The sequence below is a fragment of the Taurulus bubalis genome (assembly GCF_910589615.1).
Source record: "Taurulus bubalis genome assembly, chromosome: 19".
Taxonomy (NCBI): domain Eukaryota; kingdom Metazoa; phylum Chordata; class Actinopteri; order Perciformes; family Cottidae; genus Taurulus; species Taurulus bubalis.
In genome coordinates, this window is record NC_136607.1 from 17,873,516 (window position 1) to 17,893,986 (window position 20,471).

At 43.5% G+C, this 20,471-nt stretch overlaps 1 protein-coding gene across 2 annotated transcripts in view; it reads left to right on the plus strand.

Moving 5' to 3' along the window:
* Window positions 1–218: 218 nt before the first annotated feature.
* The window catches only part of pde8b (phosphodiesterase 8B), a gene marked incomplete at both ends in the record, with an annotated part of 34,544 nt that continues 14,291 nt past the window's right edge, over window positions 219–20,471 (plus strand). For both annotated transcript variants that reach the window (XM_079235664.1, XM_079235663.1), the window contains 6 exons: window positions 219–506; window positions 9,708–9,764; window positions 16,130–16,320; window positions 18,816–18,875; window positions 20,016–20,073; window positions 20,289–20,377. In XM_079235664.1, coding sequence (XP_079091790.1) covers window positions 219–506; window positions 9,708–9,764; window positions 16,130–16,320; window positions 18,816–18,875; window positions 20,016–20,073; window positions 20,289–20,377 — 743 coding nt within the window. The remainder of the gene's footprint in view (window positions 507–9,707; window positions 9,765–16,129; window positions 16,321–18,815; window positions 18,876–20,015; window positions 20,074–20,288; window positions 20,378–20,471) is intronic.

A 20,471-nucleotide genomic window follows, 5' to 3' on the forward strand; every position in this document is an offset into this window, starting at 1 on the left:
CTTTTTTTTTGTGTTAGTCCTGAATATGATATCGACATCCGAGATCCTGCAATAGCCCCCCCGACCCCCGACCCCCCTTCCTTGATGCAATCACACGTGTGCGGAGGAGAGAACGACTCGAGCCCGCAGCCGATGCCCGGAGTGAAGCGGCGGCGGTACCCGAGCGTCGGGGCTTCATTGTCGGGGGGGATCTGACTCCGGAGGCGCGCCGCTGAGGCATGGGCTGCGCTCCAAGCATCCACGTCTCTCAGAGCGGCGTGATCTACTGCCGGGACTCGGACGAATCCAATTCCCCCCACCAGACCACCACCATCTCCCAGGGCACCGCGGCCACGCTGCACGGGCTCTTCATCAAGACCGACGCGGCCGAGACCATCCCCGCCTCCGTCATCACCTACCAGAGCCGCCACTCGCGCAACAACTCGTGCCGCGACCACCGGGAGAACAGCGGCGGAGGGCACGTCCGCATCGAGGCCGAGACGCAGACCAGCCACACCGGCGTCAAGGTATACCGGTTATGTCACAGCAGCATCACCTGGAGTCGTGAGTGGGGGGATCACACGTGAAGAGGCCCGGCGGTGTGTTTGTGTGTTTGTCACCGGAGGAGGAGGAGGAGGAGGAGGAGGAGGAGGAAAAGGAGAAGGAGGAGGCCTCCGCCTTTATTTACAATGCTGTGATGACTTTAGTGCATTCGGTCTCCTCTCCTCTGCCTGCAGCCAGACATCCGTGCATACGTAACAGCACGTAACGTGTGAGCTGATGCATGAGCTGTTTCTGTCAAAGATGCATGTAATACATGAAAGATGCAGCTTGCGGAATTCATATTTTATTGTTAAAAGATGCTCCGCCATTGGATCCTGACTTTACATTAGATGCATGTTCAGTTGGACTCTTTGCTATTTTTCCTCATTAGAGAGATGAACACCTCAACTTTAGTCCCTCATGTAGCTCCACAGCTGTTGCTCATGATGCACAACCTTAAACTAAGTACTGTCCTGGAGGTGTATACTGCAGCCACAACCTGGCAACCTGCAGGGAGATGAAGGTGGTCGTTACATTTGAGCTTGTCCTTGTTCACAATGAGAGAAACAGATCGGTTATTATTTTTCCTCCATATTATAATGGATTTATTAACATTTCATAAATGGTTTAAAACACACTTTTAATGTAGTTGTTATATTTGGCATTATTACAGCGACTATATTGTAATTGGTTGTCTGTTTATACACCAGCCTCTATGGGTGATGGTGGACATAAAACACTTGTATCTGCTCACCACTACTTTATAGGGTGTAATAAACCATTTATTACCTGTTTATATCCGGTTAATGAATACAAGGCATTACAGTAAAGTGTTAACGTGTTGCATTAAAAGCAACTTTACCACAAGTGTTGCCGGTGTGATGTTGGTGAAATGGCCCTGAAATCTATTTTTATTATTATGTATATTGATATTTGATGGCAAAAGGTTCCCTGAAAGCTCAGCTCCTTGTCGGACGAGCCAGGACGTGCATCCACAGCCACAGCGCGTGTGCCTCAAAAGGGCAACGGGTCAAAGGGCCATCTGTGGTCTGACCGCTTGTGTTCTTCCGTTAGCTTCAGTTCCTCCCACCGCTGACCGCTTCAACGCCGCCGGTTCACCAAACTGGGAGACGTTGGGAGAAATTATTAAGCCACAAAAGTGAAAAAATAAGTTGATGGTCAGAGGGAGAGGCTGCATTTATAGCTTTTCTCCCCAAAAACATTCATCTCTTCAAGGGACGAAGACAAGAAAATAGCTAATAAGTGAACCTTGAGTTTCCACACACAGAAATCCAGTTAACACACAAGACGCTCTTCACTTAATGAAGCCGCCAGTGTTAACAGTGAGAGTGACACATTAATGTGGGGAATTTTCCTCCAGTCAGAAGCTCAGGATGAAGATCACGAGCGGCTGGAGTTGTGTACTCGTCTTGTCATTTTGTTTGTGTGCCTCTTCACTCGTTGATGGATCCCTCTCATGAGGGAGCATGTGAACAGATACTTCTTCATATTCATAATCGAGCCCCAGAGGATGAAGCTGTGATGTGTTAAGAAGTAGTGAAGCAGATGATCATGTCACCAGACCCCTCAGAAGACATTAACCCACTCGGGCCGGGACCCACAAGGACATGTGACTATAACCTTTCCTGTCTTTAACCATTTAGATTTGGTAAACTATGCTGGTACAAGTAGTACCGTTTGACATTTGTGGATAGTATTAATGTCATGTTGTCAGTATAACTCTGGAGAGGCTCTACAAGTGGCAATGTTTAGTTAAAACAAAGGAATTGAGCTCAGTTTATCCGTCTGCGTCAGGAGTTCCACACTAAAATGTTATTCCTCAGAATTGTGTGCGTAGTGTTCGTATACTCACTGGAGAAAAAGTATAGCGATGTATAAATATAGCAATACTTTCATCAGTGGGTGATAAATAACATTACTTGTGGCCGCTGGTTTCACGTGCATATAGTTGGGCGGGTTTGTCAGCTGTTTCTTTTATTTCTGAGGACTGTGAGAGGATCAATGATACCATTTATTATTAAAAGCATCTGCCTTCCCCTGCAGGATCGTGTGTGTGTGTGTGTGTGTGTGTGTGTGTGTGTGTGTGTGTGTGTGTGTGTGTGTGTGTGTGTACCCCTCTGGTCAGTACTGCAGCGGTGTGCACATTCACACGTGAGGGACCTGATGCATGGTTAGCCTGCACAGGCTTCCCCTCGGGGCTTCTTTTACACAGTCACCAACTTATAAGAAGAGAGAGAGTGAATCAGCGCTTTTGTCAGGTGATCACAGCCACTTCTAGTGTAGACGTACAGAAGTTCAGTGTTTAGCGAACAGTAAAGTGTTTGTGCTTTGGAAAAGAAGGGAATCAAACTCATCAGAGGACACGCGGTTGTTCTAAACTGATGGTCTCTGTCGGCTTTTTGCCTATTTCTGCAATATTGAGAAAATAAATGGAGGGGTAAAAGTATGCAGGACAAGGGACATCAGTTAATCAAAACTCTGTTTGAGATGCAGTGTCGATGGATCAGATCGTAAACAGGTAGTCAAAGGACAGATGTCCTATAAACTATCATCAAAATCATGAGGAAAAACCTGGTGATTCTAACATATGAGTTTTGAAAACAATTTTTTGAAAATGTTGGTTTATACGATCACATTATCTTAAAGCTGAGTGGAGACAGGAGGCAACTTCCGGTTCTGAGAAGCGAAGCCAAAGCGGAAGTGTTTTAAACCTGCATTCTCTCTCCTGACCACCAGGGGTGACTCCTCTGGTTGTATAGAAGTCTATGAGAAAATGACTCTACTTCTCTCTTGATTTATTCCCTCAGTAAACATTGTAAACATGAGTTTATGTCTCAATCTCTAGTTCCAAGTCTTCTCCAATACAGCATGATGTTCATTTATTAAATTATGGTCATTTAGAGTCAAACAGACCGTAAAGCAGGGGATGCTTTAGGGCGGGGCTACAAGGTGATTGACAGGTTACTACCATAGACGTATACGGCGTCTCTACGTCAGTCCTCAAACCAACGAGTGACGTCCTGACAACTACGTCCACTTCTTATACAGTGCCGCCATTTTTCCCACTAAAGAAGGAATTAATAAAAAAAGAAGCCCTCCAGAGAGAATAAATGTGATGTTTTTGATGTTGGTCGACATGGTCGTGTATATGCGACGGTAGAAAGGGTGGAGATTTGTCAATGCTGACTTCACTGCGGTAGCTATTCTCTCGAATCTAGCGACCTAGCAAGGAAGCATGACACGTTTTGTACACTGTGTTTATTTTGACAGTGTTTTGTCAGCTGTTTGAAATGAAAGATGAGATAATCCTGCAGGAAAAGTCAAGTATTTTCTGTTGGTATACTCTATTGCATTGACTATAATCAGGCTGGAGTTAATTCCACCTTAAACTAACCTTAAAAACCTGTAACACTTGACATTATTGTTCTCGGCAACCTTAAAACGTCCATTTTGAATTGCAATTGCACAGTTTTGAGCTCAACTGTTGTCTCATGTGAGACATTGTTGTTTGTGTGGAAGTTTAAAAATAAAAGATGATGATAATAAAATATGATCAACCATTTCTTAAAGGGCCAGTGTGTAGCCTTTGGGGGGATCTATTAGCAGAAATAGAATAAATATAAATAAGTATGTTTTCTGTACTGTAGAATGAGCCGTTTAGATATCGACACACCACCATGTTTTCACGTTGACCACTGTAGACACACTCATGGCACACGGGTTTGTGTGTGTGTGTGTGTGTGTGTGTGTGTGTGTGTGTACAGTGTGTGTGTGTATATATATATATATATAAACCGTTACCGTAGAAGATGTTGGCCATGCAGCCTACCTCATACACGGTTGTGGAATGTTACGCTGTAATGCTTTTAACACTCTCTCACTCTCACTCTCTCAAATCCTGCCCAGTCGGAGGTGGGCGGGGCCTAACCTCGACCTGATTCGAGGCACACCTGACCTGCCGAGAGGCCGAGCTCAGGCCGCGCAGCTCTTTGTCTGCTGGAGCGTGCTTCTCTCAGTGTCTGTAAACGGATACATTTTGTTTTTGCCAGTTCCATTATTTGTCATCAGTTTTGACATTTATTGCCTCTAAGTGTTGCTGCTCGTCCTTTCAGATTTGATTTGAGCACTTTCTCTGCGTCAGTACAGAAGCTTTTAACCAGCAATTAAAAACGACTTTCCCACAGTCTAACAGGTTTAATCAACATGTAATGCAGCAGCGCAGGAATTACAGTCAAGTTGGTTCAACAACAAGTAATTATGATTAATATTTTGCCAGTTTTGCTATTGTTTCAGAGTTTGCTTTAGCCAGCGTGGTGTGGACACAGTCTGAGTCTTGGATGAACGAGGAGGGGGAAGCAGGAATGTTTCATCCAGTGAAGTGGAAAATAGTTTAAATGTTGGACCGGGACAACTGTTTACATGTGAAGAAGTTCCTGTAGGTGTGTGTTTACATGCGTGTTATCTCACTGGAGCATAGTCCGGATTTTTATCAAGCACAGTCATGTTTCCATGCTCTTTTTCTTCTTCTTTTTTGGGCTAGTTTTGAAATGAAGTAGCAGAGACGATGGCACTTTTATTACTGAAGTCAGATGCTGCAGGATTTTTTTGGGGGGGAATTCCAAACCAGATTCATGCAAAGCAGTTTGAGTGGAATAACACCCAATATCAAATTGCATTAATAGATTAGCCTGGATTCAAAAATGAGTCATAAGTGGAGGTATCTGTCGAGTTAACAGGATAAGAGCTCCACCAATACTGTGTTTTTACACGTATAGCATTATTTGAGAGATAACTAACTAAACAAGAGGTTAAAGGTTAAAGAATTGTGACATATTACAGTTGAATGTGATGTCAGACACAATTGGCAACTCTGTACATTTGACTTTATATGACTACACATGGTGGCAACGCATTATCAGTAAAAACGCGAAACTGAACCCTACTTCTCACTTGATGTATTTCCTGAGTAAACATCAGTTTATGACCTGTCAATCACCCTGTAGCCCCGCCCTAAAGCATTCCCTGCTTTATGGTTTATTTGACTCTAATTGGACCGTAATGTACCAAATGAACATCAGGCTCTATTGAAGAAGACTTGAAACTAGAGATTGAGACATAAACTCATGTTTACAATGTTTACTGAGGGAATAAATCAAGAGAGAAGTTGAGTCATTTTCTCATAGACTTCTATAGAATCAGAGGAGTCGTCCCCTGCTGGTCAGTAGAGAGAATGCAGGTTTGGCTTCACTCAGCAGAACTGGAAGTTGCCGCCTGAACTAAACACAGTCTGTGCACATCTTTTTTTGCACAAGAAGAAAAAACTAAAGTACCTACTGTTACTACAGACAATAATGTCCCCTACTGTGCACTATTAATGGCAGTAGGAACATCACGTTTAAAGGTGGCAGCCCAGACGCCTTGTTGCTCGGACTGTGGTTTTACGTGAACTACCCGGCCGTGTGATCAAATACGACGAAAGCTCGTCATTTATCTGGAAATACACAGAATGTATCATTTCACTGGGGCTCCTAACACACAGGATCAGAGGATTTAACCAGAAAAACATCATTTTATTTCCAGTCAGTTTCAAAGTATGAGACACACACACACACACACACACACACACACGATGGGAAATACAGCCCTCTTTGTCACTTGCTCAAAAATGATTGGCCATTGGCCTGCGAGTGTAAACAAGTCTCTCTGTTCTGCAGCCATAATGTAAACTCACTTGTCATCTTTATAATCTAACGGCCTTGTAAACAGTGAAAAAGCACCTTCAAAAGAGTCCATGAAACATGCCCTAACTTTGTTAAGCTTATTGCATCCTGGAGGATAAACTGCAGGGAAATGGTGGCGCAAAGAGAGCGATGTTTAGATCCGTATCCTAATGTGTGTGTGTGTGTGTGTGTGTGTACGCTGTATGCAATGACGTGGTGTACCTGGGGCCTGACGGGTAATTAAAGCTTTATTTATACTGCACCTTTCAAAGTGCTTCACGAGAACAATGGAATGAGCTGCAATGAGTTCAAGAGCACGGTCTTTTTCACAGCAAGTTTATCAAGTTAACCGGTAGTTTAAAATCTACACCCGAGGTCCGAGGGAGAAGGTGCGCTGAAAACAATGGGAAGTTTAGTTATTGTGGTTTGGCTCGTTTCACAAAACACACAGAGGTGGTGCGTAAGTTGATAGATGCAGTGTGACTTGCACTTCCTGAGGATATCAATAACTCTGACATAAGCCACCTCATATAAATTTAGAAACCATATAACTTCACAACTTGCCTGAGAATCTTCACGTTTTTAGTTTCTTTTTCAGCGTCGGATGAATCCACTGATAGTTGACGGCGACTTTTATGATTACAGTGTAAAGAGGAAGTGCCCACAGCTACTTCTGGATACTTTTATTGAAGCCAATTAGCCAAAATGTAAACAAATATAGAAACAGATATTTGTCTCTGACTCCATGGCAACATTAAACTTCCTGTTTGGATCCTCGAAGTGATGGGAAACCATCAGGTCCAACACACAGTTATAGATGCTGCCTCATCGGTTATTGATGTTCAAGAAATCAATGCACAACATACATTGGACGTGCATTATTTCTGTTCATTTCACAGCTGATCTACATGGAACTCTGAGTGTCTTTGCAGTATGTTGTCATTTCATGTCCATGTTCATAAACTACCTAATATTCTGTAGATCTGCACCTTTTGTATTTGTTTTATGTAAATCTTCAGCTTCCAAATCACTGATAAAAACATGAATACCATCTACATGTACTTCCGGTCTTTATTTAGTCTCTTTCCTCCGACCTTGTGTGACCTTTAATTTCTTTCCACTTTCCCCCCTCTCGGCTGTCTGAATCCTCATGAATGAAGCGTACCAGCAAACCTCTCGCGCTCCTCCACCTCCACCTCCACCCATCTCGTTTCCACCCCTCATCTCCGCTCCGAGGCTCTTGTCTTGTCCTGAATCTCCCCTCCACCTGTTTCCCCTTCCCCGTCTCCCCGTGAGGACTTCGTCTCCACGCTCTCAACGAGCGACGTGACCGATGATCTGATCGCCTCCTCCATTGCAGCCGTAACTCCGCTGACTGATCTCCCCTCCAAAGTCTCCTCCGAGCAGAGATTTCTGCATCGCCTGTCCCCGTTTGCACTTCCTTCCTGTTCTGTTTCACATCTGGCTGCGTCGTCCTCAAAGTAAAACACAATTACTCGAGTTCTCATGAAGCCAAGCCCCTCCCTGACATCTCTGGAGTCTTTGCTTCTCGTTGTCAACAGTGATCCGGTCCCCTTGGCTTCTTTTTCCCCACCAAGTCTCTTAGCCTCCGACGCTGAACCACAAGATGCTGCCGGTCTCTCTTCCTGACGTCTGTAGCTCAGCGCTCCCCCGGGTCGTGTCTTGTTAGATCGACCTCGTCTCTCAGACCTCACCGCGGCCCCTGACCACATGGAAGTGATTCCAGCTCGGGCTTCCAGGAATCTCTTTGCTCTGGGAGACAAACAACTGACTCACCTGATCAGGGATGTTCTCTCCACCCAGGCCGATTGGTCAAGGTCAATTATGGTTTATTATATACTGTGTGAGTGTGTGAGTGTGACACTTATTATTGGCCATCTCACCGCCTTCTGCTTTCTGCTCACTTAAATGGGGATAGCAAACATATTCAACCCTGCACCCTCCAGACTTCCGAAATGTGATTGAATTCTGATTGGGAAACACTTGCAATGCCCAGCAGTTTTAAATATTCAAAGTGCAAAACATGTATTCATGAATATGAACAGTTTGTCTAATTTCCTTTGTAATTTGAGGAATTGGCTCACTAATTAAAAAGCCATGGTGAGATGAATTAGTGCTATGTTGGAGGTCAAAGGTCAAACTCTAAAACAATACCTGGATGTGTGTTTCTATTTGTAATTGCTCACTTTGCTTCTGCTCTTTAAATCTGAAAAATGTGAACGTCAGACATAAAACCTGACGGAGCGACACGCCCGTCTGTGTTAAAGAGACAAAGGAAGTACAGAGGAATATTTATCTGTGCCTACTGGGCTTCTGTTTCCACTTCAATAGATATTCATTCCCTTTTTTTAAATGGTGTTTTTATGCCTCGCTACACACAAAATAACACGGACGCCACCTCCATAGAAAAGGCCTCGCATGGGAAGCATCATTGCCCAACATTTGGCTCGTTTTGGGTCACATGCCAGTATGTGAGCGGCTCGCTCAATGCTGCCTTGTTTTTTCTTCTTTCTCCTAATATCATAATCTTACTCAAACATCTTAAAGTGCAGCGCCCAAAAGCTCCGGATGACGTTTGGTTGGTTAGTGGCTGGTCCAGACTAGCGGAGTCACCGCTGACAAATATCGTGTGGTTGAGTCCCGACCTGGTTTCTACCGTGTGATGGAGCATGTCCCTCCTGGTAGAATCCACTCCACCCTCTTTCTTTATCTCCATCTCTACCTCACAGATACGCGTCTCCCGCTGCAGAGAGAGACCTTAATCTGCAGCGTTCCCCTGTGGGTTATGAGCGAATGTGTTTACCAACACGTTTGGAAAAGCACGTCTTCCCAAACACGACGAGGAGAAATGAGTCGGAGGTTAATCATCTTCTCACGACACGATGAACACAACCGCTGATTCATTGTGTGTCCAAAGTGTGGCGTAAGCATGTGTGTGACGCATGAGGCCGGCTGCGAAAACACACGCACACACACACACGCATATATACACACAGCTCAGGGTGTGATGCTCCTGCAGTGGGATTATCCAAGTAAACCTGTGAGTTCAGTCTGCGGCTGCTGCTAATTCCTGAAGAGGGTTGCAGTGGACGGCTTCACTCCGGCTGACTCTTCATGTAAATATCCCAAATCTGGAGTAAAGAAACTAGAAGTATATATTATTTTTTAAGAAGCTGTTGCACGTCTTATTGCTGCATGGCGTCTTAGTGAGAGAGGGCAAGAGGTAAGGGAGAAGATTAAAGAAGCTGGAGTGCAAGAGAGAGAAAACAGCCAGTATGCAACATGCTTCTGGACATGAATGATAAAATGGTAAGAAGTGTTTGCAGCTTTCTTTTATGTATGTTTGTGTTGTTTTTGTTGTTGTTTTTTAACATGCTTGGTTTGTGTCGGTGGCTCACGCGTGGTCTCGTCTGTTTCCTGCAGGTTTCAGCTACAGAAGAATGTGTCGGACCTATGAGACTGACCCAAGAGCCCATTCAGGTGAGAGGTGCACTCCTCCGGTCCGGTTTGGGCCGAATGAAAGACTTCAACTCTTTCTTTTCGTCTTTGTTTGACCAGGTTGGGTTTCCTCAACACCTTTTCACGAATATTCGGCTGCAACTGATTGTTTTCTTTAGTGATGCATCTGCAGATCATTTGTACGATTAACCGATTAATATACTAGTGTATGGAAAGCCCAAATATTGTCAAACACGATCTCAACTTTGTCTTCAGGTGTCTTGTTTTGTTCCACCAAACCCCGCCCCCCAAAAAAACATAACATTAACTTTACGACATTCGAGAAAGAAAAGCAGCAAATTATCTCATTGGATGCTGGAATCAAAGAATATTTGACATTTCTTTCACTATTTCTGCTTGAAAAATTACAAATTATTAATTTATTATCAAATTAGTTGATTCATTGTTTCAGCTCTACATTAACTTTAATGATGCTTTTAGATTCATCCCCTAGTTTCTGTCAAATTCTATACTTTTTCTTTAAAATAATGTTGCATGTTACTGTAAACTTTGTGTTCATCGGCTCAATAACAATATTTACCGCTCAACACACAGCTGAGGAAGAGGAAAATAGCAACTTAAACAACTAAAAACATTAGATAATAAGGGAGGGAGCGATCACCCACCACCGCTTGTACTCTTGTGTTATGTTCAGGTTGCATTGGGAAATATGAGCTTTGTACTGGGAAAGCATTAACATCTTGGTGGTAACTGTGCTTGAAGTATGCTGGAAATGGTTTTGCTAACCTCAACATGGCCCTGCTCCCTTCTTACACTGCAGGAGGATGTTTACATAAACCAATAACACAGTCTTAAAGGGCCGGTACACAGTTTGTCAAGTCAGGTGCTCGTATGAGCAGTGAAGCAGGTCGTGGAATCCAAAGTCCTTGCTTTGTGCCAGAAAGAATATATTCAAGAGTTTATCTGAAGCTAAATGAGTAAAACCTATCCTTTAAATAATATTTAATAATAGAACATAAATACCTCCCCTAGTGTGTTTTGTGTTGAATTAAAATGTATGAAAAAACAATAAATCAAGCATGGATTTGGATCTTTCGCTTCTTATTGTAAAATTCCATGAAACTGGAGTCAACCATGTCCCACTGTATGATCTATACACTGAGCAAATTATATAATAGGACATCAATAATCATTATAACAATAACTTTATTCTCATAGCACCTTTCAAAACAAAGTACTTCACAATATTAAAAAAAAAAAGATGCAGAACCCAAATAAAAACAAACAAGAGATTATTCTGATGTTGTACTCGTCGAGGAATATTGCAAGGTGAGGTCGGGGATTGTCTGTGCTCATCCTCCTGTGAGGGATTAAGCCATGTGCTTGTCAGATTTATGCTTATGCAACAAAGGAACCCTGAGAGGTCACCGGCGGGTTGAGATGCAGCGATGGTCCCCGCCCAGCCGGCTCCTCTCCCTCCAACCGGCTGCTTTCATGAGGCGCTTTCCTTTCCTTTGCTGGTGTGTGTGACCGAACTCCAGGGGGTTCTGGGTTCGAGCTCCGCTCCAGCGCGCTGATGTGAGAGGCCTGGCGCGCCGCTCGTGTTCCCGCTGTGCTACAGTATCCTGCTTCTCCTCGTCCGCCAAATACCATGGCACCAGGACTCTGTGTGGCGGCGTGCAGGCAGGTGGAGGGACCAGGGGGCTTTATTCAAAAGACTCCTAAGACCCTTAAACTGCTCCCCCTGAGTCGTTCCTCCACTCCCTCTGTCGGATCCGCGACCTCAGCCCGCCCCTCTACAGATGAAACAAGAGAGAGATAAAAATGCTCCACAGGAGAGAGAGTTATATATAGTGAGTTTTTCCTTGACATTTACTGTTACTGCCTCCCAGCCCTGGAGAGTTTCAAGCCCTCCAGATTCATTACACAGACAAGTAACACACACGTTGTGTGTTTAGGGTTTTTTCAGCCAAAGGCTTTGACGTTCTGCTGCTTTGAAACCTTTTGAACGTTATCAGGTCAATTAATCAATTAGCAGATCAGCAGAAAGTTAATTGGAAAAATAATAAACTCGTACTTTTCTACATTGTTCATGTAGCAGTTGTGTACTCTATCTCTTGCGTTGTGTAATTTCTTAGTAACGTAAAGCACACTTGGAATTGTATTGGCGTCACCAGCCGTTTATTCTCCAGTAGAGACGTGACACGGAGATGTGTCGACGGCCTGGCAAAACAACACAAATACATCAGCTTCTCATAGCCCACCTCGCGGTCATAGCTCTGGTACTAATAAAGGAAACAAACATCATCTTTAAACACAGCCTACAATAATAAATGATATGAACAAATATACACTTGTTTAGCTAGCACAACAGAGCTCAATACAGATCCACCTACCACAGGGAAGACGTGTTGCAGACTGGACAGAGCACACGGGGTGCACCGCTCAAGTACGCAGGGGCCCAGAAGGGGCGGGGCTCTAATGTCTCACTAATTTCTGTGGCTGACTGACAGCATATTGTAGTAAAGGACAGTGATGACAAGTGGAATCATTAACTCCGTTACATTCACATGCAAAGCTTCCTGTAGTATGAAACCCTAAAGGCCCTGATTCTCTCCCTCAAAGCCCAGTGACACCTCTCTGTGTTTGGGAACCTCCCGCCGTGAGATGGCATCTGGCCCGGGTGTACAAACACGGCGGATTGACCTCTGACCTCTGAAACTGTGAGTCAGCTCGCGGCGGCGGCAGCAGCCTGGAGCCTGTACGGCGGTTTCATACAAATAAGTCGTGTTGTTTGTGTAGCTGAACACATTTACACTGCAGTGTAAAGGTCTGTTACGTTGATGTCTTCATGAGAGATAGAAAAACTGTATATTTCAGTCACCGTGTGTTTTATTGACAGTTAAAATAGATTTGACCCCTAAAAGCTTTCTTATTGAACTGTTGCTCAGAGGGATCTTTGTCTCCACGTGTTAAACTAAACCATCATCGATCTCTAAGGAGGAGGATCCACAACCTGAAAGCATGAAAGAGCCTTCAAGATGACGGATGGTGGTGGACGTTAACGTTCTAATGACGTCTTCACGCTAAAGACGCCGTCACCGGTTGATTGTGCAAACACACGTTGACCTGTGTGAGCAGTGTGTTACGCCCGTGTGCGTCTGGGACCGGCTGTGTGTACGTCACCCGGGGGTTCGAGGCCCGCCGGTGCCTCCCAGTGGGCGCGTCGCTCTGGGCGGCGGGTCAGAGTTCTGTGGGCCGGCCGCGGCGCTGCGCGTGTGGAATTTCACACGTTGGCACCGTGGTTACACAAAGCGCTGCCACGGTTACGCAAGCCAGCACGGGATCAAAGACTGTGGACTTTCACAAGCGCTCACCAATACTAGCTCTTCTTCTTCTTCTTCTTCTTCTTCTTCTTCTTCTTCTTCTTCTTCTTCTTCTTCTTCTTAGTAGTCTTCTTCTTCATCTTCTTTTTCTTAGTAGTCTTCTTCGTCTTCTTCTTCTTCTCCTTCTCCTTCGTAGTCTTCTTCTTTTAGTAGTCTTCTTCTTCATCTTCTTTTTCTTATTAGGCTTCTTCTTCTTCTTCTTCTTCTTCTTCTTCTTCTTCTTCGTCTTCTTCTTAGTAGTCTTCTTCTTCATCTTCTTTTTCTTATTAGGCTTCTTCTTCTTCTTCTTCTTCTTCTTCTTCGTCTTCTTCTTAGTAGTCTTCTTCTTCATCTTCTTTTTCTTATTAGGCTTCTTCTTCTTCTTCTCCTTCGTCTTCTTCTTATTAGGCTTCTTCTTCTTCTCCTTCTTCTTCTTCTTCTTCTTCATCTTCTTCTTAGTAGTCTTCTTCTTCATCTTCTTTTTCTTAGAAGTCTTCTTCTTCTTTTTCTTAGTAGTCTTCTTCGTCTTCTTCTTCTTCTCCTTCTTCTTCATAGTCTTCTTCTTTTAGTAGTCTTCTTCGTCTTCTTCTTCTTCTCCTTCTTCTTCGTAGTCTTCTTCTTTTAGTAGTCTTCTTCTTCATCTTCTTTTTCTTATTAGGTTTCTTCTTCTTCGTCTTCTTCTTAGTAGTCTTCTTCTTCTTAGTAGTCTTCTTCTTCTTCTTCTTCGTCTTCTTCTTAGTAGTCTTCTTCTTCATCTTCTTTTTCTTCTTCTCCTTCTTCTTCTTCTTCTTCTTCTTCTTCTTAGTAGTCTTCTTCTTCATCTTCTTTTTCTTATTAGGCTTCTTCTTCTTCTTCTTCTTCTTCTTCTTCTTCTTCTTCTTCTTCTTCTTCTTCTGCTGTTCTCACCTGTTCTTTTCATTCTTCCAGCGCGTCCTATCATATACTGAAATACTGTCTTCCTGATTTTAAAGATATACAGCACGGTGCAATTAATCAAATTTCAATTATTTTAATTTGAATGCATTCTATGAACATAAGATAATTGACATAACGCTTTTGTTTTCCTCCTCGATGGCGAGCCGCCTCGGTTTGGAAAGGCCTGGATTCATTTTTGATTTGCGAGGTGACGCTTTAATAATAATAATACATTTTATTTGTATCGCACTTTACAAAATACTCGAGGCAATTGAAATGGTAAAAACAAACAATAGAAGCAGCAACAATATAAACAAGAGAGATGACGAAACAGTAAAAACATATCGAGCCCCGATCTGATGCCAGTGTTTAATTAAAAGGCTGTCTGCCTCACTGTGGGAAACAGATACATGTTTTATGTCCACTCGACTTGAACATTGCTTTCTTATGATGATGAAATGTCTACAGTTTAAAGTGCCAGAGCCCAACAGTGTTAACCAGAGCACACAGATCTCTTTGTGTTGCTCTCAAATGATGCATTTAACTTTCAAATCTACGCTGCAAAATGTTCTTTCTAAATGAATATGATACAGAAGTGTATATTGACAAAAAAATGTGAGGATTTTTGCACATAATCGAGCAGCCCAACGACAAAGAAAGTGGGAGGAGTCTAGCTGGGTGCTCTCTCTCTCTTTCTCTATGTCTTTCTCTATGTCTTTCTCCCTCTGTCTCTCTATCCTTTGTTGTCCTTAGAGGGAGTCAGGAGGTGATGCTGCAGCGAGGCAGAGCTCAGTAGTGTGTGTGTGTGTGTGTGTGTGTGTGTGTGTGTGTGTGTGTGTGTGTGTGTGTGTGTGTGTGTGCGTGTGTGTTACAGTGTTGTATTCCCTCCCCACCGCACCAAAGGTGTCCGGTGGTGTGTTCGTGGTCAAAACACAGTGTGGGATCAAAAACAAGCGTCTGCAGGCTCCGTGTCTGTCGGTGTGAATGAAAACAAAACAGCTCTCACTTGTGATATTTTATCCATGGAATGACTGGTAACCGGGAGAAGACGTTACATGACGTGGTCGGTTCAGACCAGGTGTTCTTCATTAATGTGCTCTACTGAGGGCTGGAGTCTGTCCCAGCATGCAAAGCTGCCAGCCTATCAGAGGGGAAACGAGCAGATGGAGGAACGCACTTACAATTATGGACAGTTCCCAGTCTTCAAATCCCCCGAGCATGTCATGTGACTGTGGGAGGAAGTCCTCTCGTTCTCAGAGAGAAGATGCAAACTGTAACACGGTTGTTATTTATTGTTTTTATCCATCTTGTGAGTCGCTGAGTTTATGTATATGACGATGAAAACATGTGTTGTTCTGTAAATATTGTTGCTCATATTCATAACCAGTGTTTTCTTGCTGTGAGACAACAAACATTAACCACTTAGTCACAATACCTTCTTTTGTTGGACATATATATATTCTCAGAAATATTCTATTATTGTGTTATTTTAAGAGATTTAATGCCACTGACTAAAATGTGAAATGTGCTGTCTTGTTTCTCACACAATAAGTCCATAAAGTACATAAGTTGAAAATGTAAAATATGATCAAGATGTTTTTTTTCAGCAATTTTTCAGTCAGGAAGTGAGTTTTATTCATAACCGTACATTTTGACCTTTTTGTATACATCTGAAAGGCTCCTTAACATATTCAGCATCAAGTTACACATCCATCCATCAAATCGACACTATAAATACGGTGTTTTCCATTATTGTTGTTACTTTCATATACATCCTGTCATAAATATATTTGAGATACAATGCCCCGCACTGTGTAACTCAAACCTTAACAAAATGGCTTCTCCTGAATGATCAGAAACAGCCCATGTCATTTAGGTTTTATTGGCCTTAAAGAGGTTTGGCAGTACTGTATTATCCGGGCCCATAAATGTCGTGCCGTAACCTCGGTGTCAGAGCTCTGCTTCTGGGATATGTGCGTCTCTGGAGAATGTCCTGTCTGAGTAGTAAATGTAGTGAGGACCTGCTAACACACATCTCCTATAATTATCACCGTAGCAGCCAGCGCCATCTCACCCGGGCGTCCATTCCTTCCTCTGCCTGCTCAGGTCCTGCTGGTGTTCGCCAAGGAGGACAGCCAGAGCGATGCCTTCTGGTGGGCCTGCGAGCGCGCCGGCTTCAGGTGCAACATCGCACGGACGCCCGAGTCGGCCGTGGAGTGTTTCCTGGACAAGCACCACGAGATAATCGTCGTTGACGGACGCCTCTCGCGCTACTTTGAGCCCGAAGCTGTGTGCCGGTGAGCCTCACCTGTGTGCTTGTTTCTCATTTTGTCTGTGACCCTGTAGGTCGTGCTTGGTGGTAAATATGACGCTAGAGCCGGTTAGCTTGGCTTAGCATGAAGGCTGGTAATGAAATCCACCTTCCAGCTCCTATTAAACTCACTAATTAAACACCAATAAATAATCGCAAAAGCACCCGAAAAGCTTGTCATCTATTAGATAGAGATGCTGTTCTGCGGATTCTTTTTTAGGATTAGACAGAGCCAGGCTAGCAGTTTCCCCCTCATGGTTAACCTCCAGTTCAGAAAATTAAAGCCAGAGCTGAAGCGCCTTAAACCTGCATTCTCTCTCCTGGCCACCAGGGGGCGACTCCTCTGGTTGTATAGAAGTATATCGAAAATTACTCTACTTCTCTCTTGATTTATTCCCTCAGTAAACATGAGTTTATGGTTTTAATATCTAGCTTCAAGTCTTCTTCAATGCAGCATGATGTTCATTTAGTAAATTATGGTCATTTAGAGTCAAACAGACCATAAAACTTTAGGGCGGGGCTACAAGGTGATTGACAGGTTGCTGCCACGTTGTTTTTTCGGTCTGGGAGTCTTCGCCCTTCCTCTTGTGTTACTTCTGCTCCCACCATTGTGAAGCCACAAGATAAAAGTACCTTTTATAGGAGTTTGTGATTATATGTTTGTTTTTTAAACACAATTTCACTTAATGATCTTTTTTTTTCTTAAAGCACTTCTTCACTTTTGTGACTTTTCCTTTAAAAAATAAACCAGCACAAAGTAATTTCTCGAACATTCTCTGATTATTACCGAAGCATTTATCAGTAATACAGTTAAGATGGAAATTAAAAACCGTGTATGAAAATGTCGCCTGCATTATGTTCTGTTGCTTCTCATTAAACAGCAGTGGAAAAGGTTAATCTGGAGCTTTGTTCAAGCGTCACATTGCAGTGTGATTCCTTGAATCAACACGCGTGTTTGACATTAAACAAAGGGGTTTAAAAAAAGGCCAAAAGGTTCTGATTATTTCTCATATCAAAGAGCATGACAAATCCTTCACTTCAATCAAAAACAATGAGTGCTTCGACTATGCGGCTTCTACTTAAAACTAGTAATAAACCAGAAAACCAGTCGGTCGTAATGCGGCTGAAGAGGAGGGCTCGTTGGCACCATCTGGTGTTCACCGGTGGCACTGCAGGCTTCTGTCGAGCTGAACCTCCTCCACTCTTTGAGCCGCTGTAGTCTGATAGTCTGCTCCAACTGTTGCTCAATTCGCTGCTCTGCTTCTGAAAAGGAGAAGCGGTGGATGCTGGATGTCACAATTCCCAAGTGGCCATTGAAGTAGAGTGGCACTCCAGTGAGCCTGAACTGGTGAGTTTGTTAGTTGACAGGAAAGCTGGACGGTGGCCCAGTGGAGCCCAGAGTCGAGCGCACATGCAGGAATCTCTCTTTCTTTCTTGTCCATTTTTTTTTTTCCACGGCAAAAAGCTCCTGGCCTCTTTTCAGCAAACCTCTTTTTGATTGCAGAATAACCTCATTCCTTCCTTGTTCTTGCCAGGTGTGAGTTGAGTTCATCCTGGCACTACTTAGTTTGTCCCCCGTTATGGGCATTTATTTAAAAAAAAGATTTAAGCAGGTGGAAGTGTACCAGATATGTTTCACTAATTTAAAAACGTAAAAATGTTTCCTCCTCTTCTCACTGACTCCCCGGCGAATATTAGGTGACATCAAATCTCTGATTATTGCAAATAACTTCTGAAAAAGCGTCTCCTTTTTTGACCTCTGGGAACAAAGGACGTGTGTTTCCAGCATTTGAATCAATCATGTGTTCCATGGTTGTGTTCGTTCTGTGTGAATACCCTCTGGGCATCATCGCAATGTCTGTAAGGATCTTTTATTCATGTTTGAACATCCTCGCGCTCGTTCTACATCCTCATTTCTCCATTTCTGTGTTTCTGTTTTGTTTCTCACTGCTGTAATGTCATCTCTCTGCCTTGCAATTGCTTTCATTGTTTGTGCTTCCACCATGTAAAGTGCCTTTTGAGTACATTTTAAAGCGCAGTACCAAATAAATGTCTTATTAATAGTGTTATTTAGCTCAGAAGGCCTGTAGTCATTGTTAGGAACAGTACAAAGTTCATCCATCCAAAGTTCTTCTTGGACATTAAAAACCACGACCAAGTATTTTATAGAGATTAAATAATCTCTCCTGATTACCAGTTTGGCAGCTGCTCCTTCACTTCCTTTCCTCATCTGCTCCCCCTGTTCCTCCTCCTCTCCTCCTCTCCTCCTCCTCTCCTCCTCTCCTCCTCCTGCCAGCATCGTGGCCTTTGTGGCCGAAAACCTCTGACGCTCGTGTTGTGTCTGAGTGAAGAGATGTTCCGTTCCCTCTTTTGTGGCGATGACATCATCACCCCCCCCCAAAAAAAATCTGCCAACATGTTTGTCCCGTACCTGAGCTCAAACCCGATTTGCCTTTTAATCCGCATTTGTTTTAATTCCAGGTTGATCCGTGCAACGAAGCCCTCGGAAAACACAGTCATCCTCGCTGTTGTGCCGCAAAAGTAAGTTTGATTTGTTTACCTTTTTGGAGCCTTTAACGTCCTCTGTGTTGGAGGTGTTTTGTGCAGTTATGCTCCAAAGCAACAAAGTAACAAAAAAAATAGAAAGAAGTCATTATTTATAAAAAAAATTGACACAACAAAGTCATTATTTACCGGAATGAGTTCATGCAAACTCAAGACCTCCTCCATATTTCCCGGTTGTCTTGATGCTTTCACACTTCCTTGATCAATGTAAATTCATCCATGAGCGAAACTCGACACCTTCTCCAATTTTCACAATAAAAGTTGCAGCCTTCCCTTTTTAGACGAGCTTTTAATGTGAAAAAACACATGTTAGTGTTGTTTTATTAAGGGCAGCTTAACATGGATGAGGAAATGCCTGCAGAACAGTGGAATGTTCATCGTAATGAATAACCATGTAGATCATGTTGTTTTAGGCTGCAGGTAATTTAACCCCCAGGTGTTGTTTATCATGATTATTGATAAGACCGTGACCAAATAACTCGGCAACTTCTCATTCTCACCATTGTCCAACTGGGCCCCGCCCACTTCAAACCAGTGGGAGGAGCAGAGAGAGAATTAAACGAGGGAATGTGTCGAATCTGTGTGTTCATGTTGATTCGCATCACGTATAGCAGGAAGCTGATTGAGAAAATACATTTTCAGAGCCTTTAATCTTCCTTTCCATTTACAACTTTAGTTAAAAGTCCCTTGTTTGCATGGAGACTTTGACTTTGAAGTGGACGCTCCCTGCCTTCAAAAGTCAGACTACGCGTCTATTTTTGCTTGTTTTCATCACCTTGCTGGCTACAAAATAAAAGCGCCCCCACTTTTCTCTGTTTAGTTTTCACCTTTTTCTTTTTTTTTCTCCTTTTCATATCGGTCTGCCGCATCGGCTCGTTGGCGAGCGGGCCGGAGGGATTTCAGAGGGAAAAAGAGAAGATCGTGTGTCGGTTCACTAGATCAAATGATTCGTAATTGATTTGTTATTTTACAGCCAAACATACGCCGGGTCGATGGAAGCAAATAAAAGCTCAGGCTTTTAATTGCAGTGTTACGCTAAGTGTTGTTTGTTTTCTGTATATAAAAAAAAGGACTCCGGTTGCAGCCGCTAATGATTCTTTTCCTGTCGTTGTGCAGACCGGCTGACCAGGACGAGCCATCGGTTCTTCCTCTCCTCTGTGCGGGATTTAACCGAGTACGTCCCTCCTGAATGTGTGTTTTCCAGCAGACTGAGTGTGACACCCTGGTGTCTGCTAGATGCTTTTCATTGAGCTTCATTTCTGAAGGAGGCCCTGTTTTGACGGTGTGAATGTGGCGTAGAGGAGGTTGCAAAAACAAGTCGCTGCTGAGTAAATGCTGACTCACTCCCCCGGTCTCTCTTTCTCCTCTTAACCCCTGTCCGGCCTCCAGAGGTTCGTGGAGAACAGCAGTGTGTCGTCCTGCTATAATGAGCTCATTCAGATCGAGCACGGGGAGGTGCGCTGCCAGTTCAAACTCAGGTACGGCCGAGGAAAGAAAAAAAACACCTTACTCATAGTCCTGCAGTCATGTTATTAGTGGTCGTATCCTGAGATGCTGCGGCTTCATTGATCC